The sequence below is a fragment of the Phocoena phocoena genome, chromosome 13, assembly GCF_963924675.1.
Source record: "Phocoena phocoena chromosome 13, mPhoPho1.1, whole genome shotgun sequence".
Classification (NCBI taxonomy): domain Eukaryota; kingdom Metazoa; phylum Chordata; class Mammalia; order Artiodactyla; family Phocoenidae; genus Phocoena; species Phocoena phocoena.
In genome coordinates this window covers 15,993,732-16,007,138 of record NC_089231.1, presented here as the reverse complement: position 1 = coordinate 16,007,138, position 13,407 = coordinate 15,993,732, and the positions used below count along the sequence as shown (strand labels likewise).

General features: G+C 45.6%; 1 protein-coding gene across 1 annotated transcript in view; it reads left to right on the top strand.

The window, feature by feature from the left end:
• Window positions 1–13,112, top strand: part of LOC136132497 (O-acyltransferase like protein-like) — a 48,477-nt gene extending 35,365 nt beyond the window's left edge. The window contains 4 exon segments of the mRNA XM_065889417.1: window positions 2,957–3,070; window positions 6,693–6,759; window positions 12,566–12,676; window positions 12,987–13,112. Coding sequence (XP_065745489.1) covers window positions 2,957–3,070; window positions 6,693–6,759; window positions 12,566–12,676; window positions 12,987–13,112 — 418 coding nt within the window.
• The last annotated feature ends 295 nt before the right edge of the window (window positions 13,113–13,407 follow it).

Sequence of the window (13,407 nt, the reverse complement as noted above, 5' to 3'; positions counted from 1 at the left end):
GATTATAGATGGCACCTCAACGAATGTCTTTGAACATGCTACTTTTTCCTCTTCTGTACTTATTTCCTTGGGAGGTTATTTCCAAGTGGAATTACTAGGTCAAAGGGTAGGAACAATTTTGCGGTGCTTGTTACTATTCTGAGATTACTCTTCAGAAAGGTGTAGTAATTTATAGTGTCCCAAGCAATGCATCAGTGTACCTGCTTCCCCACGTTGGATGTTTATCACCTTAATTTTTGTTAGTTTTAGAAAAACTCTTAAGGCCTCAGTAATTCATGGGAGAATTATAGTTTGTGGATTGTGCATGCCATATTTTAAAAGATTTATTATTCTTTTTGTTAAAATACATGTTCAGTTTAAGAAACACTGGAAAATATTAGGATAAAAAAGGGAAAAAACAATCACCTTAGACCTGTTTCCTCACTTAAGGAGAGGTGATTTTGCTATCCATATTTTTATGTTTATTCTTCTGATCTTTTATTTTGCACAGTTTTTTATACATGAAAGGATTCTGCATATATACTTCAGATCTTTCTTCTAATAGTTTTATGATATAAGCATTTTTCCCATATTATTTTATATTTTAAGTTAACATACTTTTAATGTCTGTATAACATTCCATTTCATGAACGAACTATAGTTTACCTATATCTTCCCCTAGTGTTAAATACCTAGATTATTTCCAATTTTATAAATAACAGTCTCATAAACATATTTGTGGTCACCATTTGTCTCCAACTCTGATATTTCTAGAATGCATATCCTTAAGAAGAATTACTGGGTCAAAGGGCATGAGTCTTTTGGGCTTTTGAAGTATGATGACAAATTGCTTTCCTTAAAGGCTGTATCAATATTCAGTCCTCTGGCCATCTAATTACACCATTGCCAATATGGACTATTAATAATTTAAAAAACCCCAAAATGCAAACCTTGTTATTTTAAGATATGTAAGAAAAATTCATTTTTCACATCTAATTTGTAAGTCTTTGATTACTAGCAGTGGAGCTGAATTCCAAATATGTGTTGACCAGCTCTGTTTCACGATTACCTGTTAATGCCCTTTGCAAGGAGACATTTACATCACAGCTGACCCATGATGTTGCCCACTCCAGCCACATGCAAAGACTCAAGTATCCTGGGCAAGGAAAATGCATCCAGTTTTTTTTTGTTGTTTTTTTGGGTTTTTTTTGGTGGCGCTGCACAGCATGCGGGATCTTAGTTCCCCAACCAGGGATCAAACCCATGCCCCCTGCACTGGGAGTGTGGAGTCTTAACCACTGGGCTGCCAGGGAAGTCCTTCCGAATTTTAATGTATCCTAAGAATTGAATAATTTTTAAAAAGGCAGATCTGTCTATTTACATGCATATCTGAAGCACGTGAAGCTTCCTAACTTCAAATGTAGAAGAGTTTTTGGCTGACCACTTAAAAAACACTGTTCCATGCTTCCACTAGGTACAGAGGTAGTTTGCTGGTATAGTGAGCTTGAGTCAGAAGATGTGGTTCAAATCATGACTGATAAATTACCAGCTGGGGGACCCAGTGTAAGTCGCTGGACTCTCATCTTCATTGTTCATGTCTATGAGATGGAGACGATACACTTCACATCAGGGCCAGAGAAGAAAGTGAGATCATACATATGGGAGCTAGCACAGTACCCTCTGTGATGGGCTATGGCTGCTGGAAGGGCTCTGGAGACATGGCGGGTGCCTGCAGGTACAGGTGGGCAGGTGCGTGGCTCAGCCAGCCCTGAAGCCCCAGCCAAGGAGAAAGGGCAAGCCTCTACTGGCTTCCTTCGAGGTGCACTGGCAGCAGGATGCCCTGACTGCTGGTCAGGTGTTTAGTGGAGAAAGGGTTGGTTTCTTCTGAGGCCTCTCTCCTTGGCTTGTAGATGGCTGTCTTCTCCCTGGGTCTACTCCTCTGGGGTATCTGTGTCCAAATCTCCTCTTCTTATAAGGACACCAGTCATATTGGATTAGGGTCCACCCCAATGACCTCATTTCACCTTAATTATCTCTTAAAGACCCCATCTCCAAATAGAGTCACACTCTGAGGTCCCGGGGTTTAGAATGTGGTTTTAGCACTGGAATAGGACTGCTAAAGGCAGGATTGTGCTGGTTGGTTTGGCACTCATGTTTGACAATTCTTCCATACCACTGCAGAGTCTCCTGGTCCCGACCCTCACAATTCCAAGTAGATACAACCAAACAGTGCCTTGCTCTGAGCCTGTGTCCCGAAATCTCATTTCCTGCCCCAGAACTGCCCACATACTACAGCTGGGACTCCTTCAGGAACCCTCTCAGCCTTACACGTGCAGAGTCCCAGACTGTGGAGGAGTTAATTTTTGTGGGGCCACCTTTGACCCAAGGGGGTATAGAAGACAGTAGGAAAATGCTTCTTTCTTTCATCCCCCAGGACAGTTTTGAGTTGGCTCCACAGAACATTCTGGCATTGGCCACCATGATACTGCATCTTTGCATTGGCCTTCCTGCTTCCCTATTCCAACCCCATCCCTTATTCCTACCTCCACGTGAAGTACCTGCACCCTGATATCTGTCAGATTCTCCGTTCGGGTGGGTGGAGGGTCCCTGTGTCCCACCTGTGCCTGTCTCCTGAATCAGCCACCACGTCTGTCCATACAGCGCTTCATGGGTGGCAAGGGAGATTCCCAAGCACGGTCTCCTTTTGAGCTGAACAGTAAGTTTCAGGGTGAAGATGAAGAAATTCAAGTTCAAGGCCCTGCCCGGGGCCCGGCAGCTAGTAAATGGTCAAGACTAAAGGCTAACTGAGGCTCTCTAACTCCAGCCCAGCTCCGGCCCCACTCGGCCACAGCTGCGCCCATGGCACCCTCTCTCAAAGGCAGGCTGGCAGGAAGCGCCTCTGATTGCCAAGGTTGCGAGTCTTTCGTGTCCACACATTTTGCGGTGAAGGAAAGTGAACGTCCTTTCTTCTTTGCAGAAATCAACACGCCCTTGTCCTCCTCGGGGCCACGCTGTTCTTGGCATCTTTCACCGCCTCTGCTCTGCTCACACTGGCTTATAACCTTCCGGTGGCAGCTCCGTCAGAAGCAAGGTAACCGCTGTTCCCGGCCCGCCCTGCTCTATCCCTCGCCTGCCCTCGGACTGTCCAGGACCTCCCAGGCAGGGCTGCTGTATGGATGCCAGGCTCTTTGCACTGTGCACATCGGCTCCTGGAAAAACTCCTGGGTGGGAACTGTTCGGCCTTGACGGGAACGTTGATTGCGTGTTTGTTTCCAAACTTCTGAACCTTTCAACTTGTGCTGGGGGTCTGCTCTGAAAACACAGGGAACTCACTGTTGCCCATTGAAATACTTCTCGGAGGAAAGGAGCGCCCCCAAGTGGCCGTACTGCGTTTCTCCTCCAGCGGCGAACTGCCGCTTGGAATCTCTATTATGGAATAGATAGACTGAAATTTAAGGAAGCTGGGGTTACCTCTTCAAGGTCACACGCCTAGTAAGTAATACGGTTGTGAGCTGAACCTGGGACCTTACCCACTATGCTATTTTGCCTTTCCAATGGGGGTATGTATAACACTTCTTCCTTATAACCACCCTGAGTCTTCTACAGGAAAAACTGGTAAGATTTCCTGCTAATCTATTCTCAAGGCCGCAGTCAGAGAGATGAAAATGAAAATCGGATCCTGTCAGTCATCTGCTCAAATTCCTCCATTGGTCTCAAGGCAGAATCCCTGTCTGACCTCATCTATCACTTCCCTGCTTGCTGACTCAGGACCAGCCACGCTGGCCTCCTTCCTTCCACACACCCAACATGCTCCCTCCTCAGGGCCTTTGCACTTGCCATTCCCTCACAGGAGAATACTTTCCCTTTAGAATCTAGATCTTGGCAGGGCTAGCTCCTTCACTTCCTAGAGGTGTCTGTGCATACATCACCTTCTCAGAGCAACCTTCACTGACCTCCTGATGTCAAATAGCCCAGAACCGTGTCTGGCACAAAAGTGCTCAAAATGCATTGTGAGTGGAATAGATGAATGAATGAGTGACTGACTACACCCCAGGCCTTTTGACCAGGGAAGCATCACGCCCTTCTCGTCATGACATCAGCCTCTGTGGGCATAGCCAGGTGACCGAGAAGGAGGCGGGCCCCTGTGTAGCCCAGCTGTTCTCAACTCCAGACGCAAATGAGAGTCACTTGGGGAGATTTGAAATCCCACTGATGCTTCCAGCAAGCACCATCCTGGACCAATGGAGTCAGAATCTCCGGGGGTGTGGCCCAAGCAACCGAATTTTGTAAATGCTTCCATGAAGAGGTTCACTCCTTTCAGAAGAGGTTCACCTCTGGGAACCACATTTTTAGAGCTATCCCAGCATACCAGCCACCAGAAACAACTATTTAAAATCGGGCTTCCCTGGTGGCGCAGTGGTTGAGAGTCCGCCTGCCAATGCAGGGGACACGGGTTCGTGCTCCGGTCCGGGAGGATCCCACGTGCCGCGGAGCGGCTGGGTCCATGAGCCATGGCCACTGAGCCTGTGCGTCCAGAGCCTGTGGTCCGCAACGGGGGAGGCCACTGCAGTGAGAGGCCCGTGTACCGCAAAAAAAAAAAAAAAAATCCAACCCACCTAACCATGAAGTTCCAGAAGAGGGGTTTGCCATTGCCATCCTACTGGGTGTGTTTCCCCATATCAGTGGTTTCTCTGGCTCTGTACCAAGGCTCTGACGGGTGGGATGCCTCCTCCTTGTTGCCCACTCCTTCCTATGCGATCACCCACCAAGCCCCACCGGTTGTTTCTCCTGCCATCCTCTCGTAGCCTTTCCAACTGACCTTGTTGAAGCTCGTCTCATCTCTTACTTGGATTTCTTCACAGTTTTATTGCTTCTTGTCTTCTTGATGTCAAATCCACCCACAGGGCAATCTATTTAACACACTACCTTGGCCTTGGACTGTGCAAAACCTTTTCATATGACTTTTGTTGATCCATAAGACCTTGAGGGCAGAACATGTCTTATTTACCTCTGAATTTCTAGCACCTGGTTCTGAAATCACTCAATAAATGAATGACCGATAATTTGCTTCTCAATGGAAGAAAGGCCAAGAATTCCCTGCATTATTAGGGTGCAATGCTGACCCCAAATCCCCACTGCTAGGCCCTACCTTGGTTTGCTTAGGTCTTGTGGGTACCTCACCTAAACGTTCTAGAGACGAGGCACTGGTCCTTGGAGAATCTTGTGTTGCTCATAGCAGGAACAGGAGCTAGGGCGTTATTGGAAGGAATGGATACACAGGTGCTACGTGTGTATTTTCCTACAGGTTGGAGTTACGATATTCCCCTGAAAATGCACAGTTCAGTTGTAGATTACAACAGAGGACCATTCAAGAGGTGCTTTAGCGTAGTCCAGGTCCATGGTGCCCAGGGAGAAACTGGGTGTGAGCACAGGGGAAAACCTAAGATGATGACGGGGCATTTGGGAACCACTCAGAGGACCAGGTCAGGACCAGGGAGCATGGAGCTAGAACCCAAGTCAAGCAGAGCTGGAGGAATGACTTCGTTGGGATGAGTAGGCCAAGTACCAACTGTAGAAGCCAGAAAATGAGAACACAGAGTCCCAGCTGGAGGCAGCTGAGGCATATTCCACGTGGTAGGAATAAGGTAGTGTGCATTCTGAGTAAGAGTGAAGGGACCCTAGGCTAAGAGGAGGCTTGTGGAGAGCCCCTGAGGAAGTAACTTTGTGCCCTGTGGCCGGAGCCTAGGGCAGGAACCTGAGACCCAAAGAGGGGAGAGCTTCTCTTTAGAGACAAGATGGTAGAGTGATAAGATGCTAGTCCAGGTTGATGTAGATGTCATCATAGCACCTTGAGAACTGGAACAGAGAAGCAAGAGAGACCCTTGGAAGATAGGTCTGGGCCTAAAAAGGTCAAGTAAGGTGACATCTAAGATCTTGAACTGAGCCCGGTAATAGGATTTAACTCACGGGGCTATTCTGTGAGCTGGAAACATCTCCATTCTCCCATTCCTTCCGCCATTTTATGTCCCTAGGGACAGGTGCAGCCCCAGGTACAGGCTGTGTGCCGGGGCCCCTCACATTTATGGTAGGGGGCAGGAGCAATCCCGGAGCCATATGTGGGTAAGGAACAGAATGGGAGGTTAGGAGTGGTGGGAGTGGGTTAGAGCATTACTTTTTTCTTTTAACTTTCATCTAAAAATGACGTAAGAGTCACCATGAGCCGCAAAAATAGTAGAGGAGATCTTGTGTACCCTTGACCTACGTTTCCCCCCCAGGAATATGTTAAGGTAACTATGGCACATGATCACAACCAAGACATTGACACTGACATTGACACAATCCGTAGACCTTGGATCCACCAGTTTCATGTGCACTCGTTTGTGTGTGTGTATAGTTCTGTGCAATTTTAGCACGTCTGTAGATTTGTGTAACCGTCACCACCACAATCAAGGTACAGAACTCCTCTGCCACCAAAAAGGTCACCCTTGTGCTGCCTCTTCGTGGCCACACCCCCCCACTCTCCCCTACCCCATCCCGACCCTCACCCCAGTAACCGCTAATCTGAACTTTCTATTCGGTCAGATTTGGTCATTGACTGAGGCTTACAAATAGACCCCTAAAGTCACTAACAACACACAAAAAGTGAGCGTAAAAAGAATTAAATACACAATGGCCCAAACGGGCTGTGAACGGTGGCTTTCCTTTCCCTGTAGGTGCAGGCCCTGCTACGGTGGATTTGCTCTGTCGACCCTGTCCCCAGTGGCTGCCCTGGCATACACGGTGGGTGACGCGTCCGCCGCCTCTTCAGTTGCCGCTGCCGTCACCAGGCCCTCCACCGGCCCCTGTGGGCTGGGTATTGTTCGCACGTCAGGAAGGCTACAAAGTAGGATGCAGTGACGCAGCACGGGGCTTGCTCCGGGCTGACACACAGGCCTGTTAAAGGCGACGGTGTGAAAACATATGTACCCAGAGAGGCTTTTATTTGCTACTGAATGACTGATAGTGACTCAAAAACATCCATCTGTCTATATACTTAGGGAAACCCACTCACATATTCTGGTTTAGATGTTTATACTGGTTTCCATACAAATGCAGGTTCTGAAAGAAAAATTTGCAGCCTCTCCAATGAAGCTAGTTTAGAAATTGGAAAAGAACAGGTAGGGGGTAATGTCGTGAGAAAAAAAAATCACCAGTGCTGGGACAAGAGTACTGACCGCACCCAGCCTGGGCCTTGGTCTCCTCATCTGAGCGTAGAGACTGAAGAGTTGGCAACATCCCCTTCAGCCCTTTGATGACTGGGGACACTGTTTCTGTTGAGCCTGGCTTTCAGAGTCGGGCAGAAAAAGAGCTTAAATGGAAAGAAAGGGATCATCTCCAGATTAGAAATGTCTATTCAAGTCACCCGACCTTTTCCCCCATTCCTCCTATTTGGCATGAGGTGCTTGAGGTGTCAGCAAATGACAGAGAAAGGCTGGCGGGATTCACCCAGCAAAGGTTCTGGCCCTGCACTGCCCAGAAGCCCTGAAATGACGGAATCAGAGCCAGGTGGAGGCAACACAACTTTATACCCCTGGGAGATAATCAGGGTGAGTTTAAACTTTGGCCTGTGAACCCAAACCTGTTAACCTCAGCAAAGGTGGCTGGAGAAACCTGGTGAAGCGAACATAACAAAGTCCTGCTTACTGAGCACAAGCTTATGCCAGGCCCCGTGGGGAACTTCATCCCTGTGGTCTCGGGCAATACTGGCCACACCGCTACAGGTAGAGCTATAATTAGCTCTGTTCCTCAGTGAGGGAAATGGTGCCTGGAGATGAAGCAGCGTGTGAAGGTCACTCAGCTAGAAAGTGAGCCCAGGCCTGAGGGCACCGCCCACAGCCCCTGCTCTTCATTTCTCTACACTAGCCACGCCCACCCCCAAGATGTTTGATTGTTCAAATTGTTCTTGAGTTTTATGAGTATACAATGATGAGGGATTTGTTCTTTAACTTCAATTTTTAAAAATATATATATATATTTATTTTTGGCTGCGTTGGGTCTTCGTTGCTGCGCGCAGGCTTTCTCTAGTTGCAGCGAGCAGGGGCTACTCTTTCTTGCGGTGCACGGGCTTCTCATTGTGGCGGCTTCTCTTGTTGCGGAGCATGGGCTCTAGGTCCGCGGGCTTCAGTAGCTGTGACTCATGGGCTCTAGAGCGCAGCCTCAGTAGTTGTGGTGCACGGGCTTTGTTGCTCCGAGGCATGTGGGATCTTCCCGGGCCAGGGCTCGAACCGGTGTCCCCTGCATTGGCAGGTGGATTTCCAACCACTGCGCCACCAGGGAAGCCCTAACTTTAATTTAAAAAGCTTTCCCTTCCATGGAGAAATGATGTTAAAGAGGAATTGGGTTGCATTCTCCTTGACTGATGTATTTGCATTTATGGGCGGCTGTTTGGATCACATGACCTCCACTTGGTGACAGTGACCCTGAGCTGTTGACAGAGCCTCACAACATAAACAACTGCTCCCCCTGGCCTGGTACAGCCACCTCTGATGTGGTGACAAACAGCACAGTATTCCTATCTAATGTGACAGTCCTGCTGGGTCAAACTGGTTAATGTCCATCAGGATTAGAGAGGAGTGACTTAGGTTAAGTTAGAACATGAAACGAATTTGCAGTATTACCAGTACAATGGAGCTAGTAAATACTATCAGTCATTAGCCTGAGTGTGTATAATACACACCTCTTTTAATCCAAATGATGAGTAAGCCCTCTGGCTCATTCTTGAGCAATTTATCATTCAAAGGTGTATTGTTATTAGCCAACCACAATTATAGGTGTGACTGATGTTCTAGGTTTGTATCTCCAACACTATCTGTAAGATACCAAGACTGATTAGTAGGTCAATGTAGGAGGTGATGGGTTAGATAAATTTTTTTAAAAATGTGTCCACCTGATGACCTTTAGAAAAGTATACTTATAAAAGAACAAGTTTTTCTTCTTCATAATTTTATTTATTCATTTTATTGAAGTATAGCTGATGTACAACGTTATATAAGGTACAGGTGTACAATACAGCGATTCACACTTTTTAAAGATTATGCTCCATTTATAGTTATTATAAAATATTGGCTACATTCCCTGTGTTGTACAATATATCCTTGTACCTTATTTGATATGTAATAGTTTGTACCTCTTGATCCTCTACCCCTATCTTGCCTCTCCCCGCTTCCTTCTCCCCACAGGTAACCACTAGTTTGTTCTGTATATCTGAGTCTGCTTCTTTTTTGTTATATTCACTAGTTTATTGTGTGTTTTAGATTCCACATATAGATCATATCATACGGTATTTGTCTTTCTCTGTCTGAATTATTTCACTCAGCATAATACCCTCCAAGTCCATCCATGTTATCACAAATGGCAAGATTTGATTCTTTTTTATGGCCGAGTAGTATTCCATTTTGTGTATACACCACATCTTCTTTATCCATTCATCTGTTGATGGGCACTTAGGTTGCTTCCATATCTTGGCAATTGTAAATAATGCTGCTATGAATACTGGGGTGCATGTATCTTTCCAAATTAGTGTTTTGGGTTTTTTTTGGATATATACCCAGTAGTGGAATTGCTGGGTCACGTGGTCACGTTTGAGGAAGAAGATGTATTCAGTTGAGACTGTCAGGACAAGAAGGGATTTTGATGGTTCAGATCATCTTTTCCATTATCTTCAGTCATGGCCAAGGCAGACCATGCTGGTCTTGTTGAGCTGCAAGAGTCACCTTCTGACCATGTCACTCCTTCGATTAAAACTTCTCAGTGCTGGGACTTCCCTAGTGGTCCAGTGGTTAAGACTCTGTGCTCCCAATGCAGGGGGCCTGGTTTTGATCCCTGGACAGGGAACTAGATCCCGCACGCCACAACTAAAGATCCTGCATGCCGCAGCTAAAAAAGATCCCACGTGCCACAACTAAGACCGTGCGCAGCCAAATAAGTAAATAAATAAATATTAAAAACAAACAAACAAACAAACTTTTCAGTGATGCCCTGTCACCTACACCAATGGTCCTCAAACTTAAATAATAGGCGGACCCATTCTAAAGGAATAAGAATTCTTTTGGATCCTTAGTATTGGCTTAAATTATTTTAATCCTAATTTTACCTAAACACTAGCAAACGTAAACCTAGATGCAATTTTTTATGTTTATAGCACATATATTTATAAAGCCAAAACAAATGTATAAAGTAACCATAAAACCAATAAAATCTGAATGAATGTTAATTTAATGTGATTAATTGGCTGGAGCCAATCGTAGTTCATGACATGGTATTGTTTGTACTGGAGCACATTCTTTTGTGTTTGGCTTACCTGTATGACATGGGTTTTTTACTGACTTAATTCTACAGCTATTTTGTTTGTTCCACAGTAAATATCTTGGTTCATCTTATCATTTGGGATTCAGTTGGGTGCAAATGCACATTTTGTCTATGAGTCCATCACTATTTATTTACTTGATTATATAAGATACTTATTAAATGCTTGCTCTATGCCGGGCACTGCTCTAGATGCTGGGGATATCACAGTAGGCAAGAGAAATCCCCCTCTTGTAGGAGATTGCAATGGGGAAGGGGAAGTGAGAGACCAGGAGACTCTAGTAGCCTGCATAATGGCCTCCAGGTTACCAGGTGCTAATCCCTGGGAACTGGCAAATGTGAATAAGTTAAGGACCTTGAGAAGGGAAGATTATTTTGGGTTATTTGGGTGCGCCCTAAACACAATCACATGTATCCCTATAGGAGAGGGACAGAGGGAGATGTGACACACGCGTGGAGGGGATGGTGATATGAAGATGCGGCAGAGAGAGAGAGATGAAGATGCTGACGTTGATTGGAGTGATGCAACCACAAACCAAGGAGTGCCAGAGCCACCAGAAGCTGGAAGAGACAGGAAATAGATTCTCTTCTAGAGCTTCTAAGGAGAATGTGACCCTGCCAACACCTTGATCTTGGCCACTGATACTGATTTTGGACCTCTGGTCCCCAGAATGTTGAGAGAATAAATTTCTGTTGTTTTAAGCCACCATGGTTTTGTAACTTGTTACAGTAGCCATTAGGAAATGAATCCAGAGCCATATTAAGTACATGTATTTGTAATATAATTTCAGATGCAGATAAACATGGTGAATAAAAATAAATCAGAGGAATTCCCTGGTGGTCCAGTGGTTAGGACTCCGTGCTTACACTGCTGAGGATGTGGGTTTGATCCCTGGTCAGGGAACTAAGATCCCGCAAGCCGCACAGTGAGGCCAAAAAGAAAAAGAAAAAAAAAACATCAGGGGTGGGAGGGTAACTGGATTAGGGGTGCATTTGCAGATATGTGGTACAAAAGCACTCCAGGCAGAGGGAATGCTAAGGCAGCGATCTTCAGTCTGGAATATGTTTAGTGGGTGAGACGGACAGCAAGAAGACCAGTGAGATAGGGATCAAAGATCAAGGCAGGAGAGAGATGGGAATGAGGACAGAGAAGAAGGTAGTGGTCAGGTCATGCAGGGCCTTCAAGGCCATGGGGAAGAAGCTGGATTTTATTCTAAATGCCATGTGACATGATCTGGTTTGTGATTTTAAAAGATTACTCTGGATCTTTTCTTTTCTTTCTTTCTTTTTTTTTTTTTGTGGCTTGAAACAACAGAAATTGATTCTCTCACAGTTCTGGAGGCTAGAAATTCAAAACCAAGGTGTTGGCAAGGTCCTTCTGGAAGCTCTGAGGGGGAATCTCTTCCACCCTCTCCTATGTCCTCAGCATGCCTTGGCTTGTGGGTGCATCACTCCAATCTCTGTCTCCATCTTCACATGGCCATCTCCCTGTGTCTCTCCTCTGTGTCTGTGTCTCCTTTTCTGTCTGTCACAAGGACACTTTGGATTTAGGGCCCACCCTAATCTAGGATGATCTCACCACCCATTACTTACCTTAATTACATCTGCAAAGACCCTTATTTCCAGTTCTGAGGTTCCAGGTGGACAAAGCCACTATCCAGCCCACTGCAGAAAGCCATAGGTCTTATTCAGAGAGGGATTTCTCATTGTTTTAAGTTTTCATTCATTTAAATTAAATAGCCATGAGTGGCTTGTAGGTCTCATATGGGACACCCAGGTGTACAAGACATACCAAGTTACAGAAGGCAAAGGGTCTGAGGCCAGACAATGTTAACAGCCTCGTCCCAAGGCCCAGCAGCTCGTGTTATGCGCCTTGAATCAGAACCCAGGTTAGCAAAGGGACTTTGCACCTTGTTTTATATGTGGAATGTTTTGTGCTCAGAGGTTGAAACCCACTAAGGATTAAACTGGCCGTAAACTCAATGTTAGCATCCCTTATTATTACTTTCATATTGCTGCAATGGGAAGTTGGGTTTTTTTTGTTTTTGTTTGTTTCAGTACGTGCCCTTAAAAATTATAATGAAAAAGACCTTCTTAGTAGAAAGTTCACAGCCTTAGGGGCAGAACCCAGAGGGAGCAGTGATGACACAGCATCTTCCCAGGCCCAGGGAGGGGCTCGAAGCTCCATGAATGGGTGCCTATTCCCTCCAGGTCTGGTGCACCGACTGCTTTCCTGGAATAGCTGGAGCTTCCTGGCCAGCATGAGCTACGCTTGCTACTTGGCGCACCCATCTTCATCATCCTCTACAATGGGATTCAGGAGACACTTATTCACTACACCGACATCAACATGGTGAGGCAGCCCCAGCTCTCAGCATCTTGTAGCAACACAATTTGCTCTCCCCGGAACAATGCAAACTATTGGCTTCATTAGAACCTTATTTTCTGTTTGTTTGTTTGTTTGTCAAAAGCCTATTGTTCTTTGTTTTATTGAAGGGAGGGCTTCAGCACATGATAATATTTCTTTTCTTCTCTTTATTTTTAATGTTTAGGGCTGTTTGTCTTACAGATCTGTTTCATATACCCGGGATGGTACACTTATTCCAAATGCAATAGGAATCTTGTAGTAAGACTGTGTTCACTCTGCCCCTCTTTCTCTCTAGCTCTGTCTTTTCTCTGGACACTGTTTGCTGACCTTCATCACTGGGCTGGCCCTGACGCTGTTCATTGAGAAACCATGTCAGGAACTGAAGCGGTGCCTGCTGGGATCAGTGCCTGCAGGGCCGTGAGCTTCCTGTAAAACCCGAAAGAGTGGATGGCCCTTTGTGGGTGCTGATGAGTAAAGGCAAGTGTGATCTTGTTTATGTAACGAATGCTTGTGTTCGCAAAAAGCGGTGTGAGTCTGATTTTTGTGAATGTTTAAGGTATACAAGTTCTTTAATATATAAAACAGTTCCGAGTGTTTTCTATATAAAAGAGCTCTGTGTTAATCTGTTTAGTAGCACAATAATTGCCCTCCAATGTAACTTTTTAGCCAAAAAATCTGTATTTTGGGGGTCTCATACTGCATGTATTTTCTATATC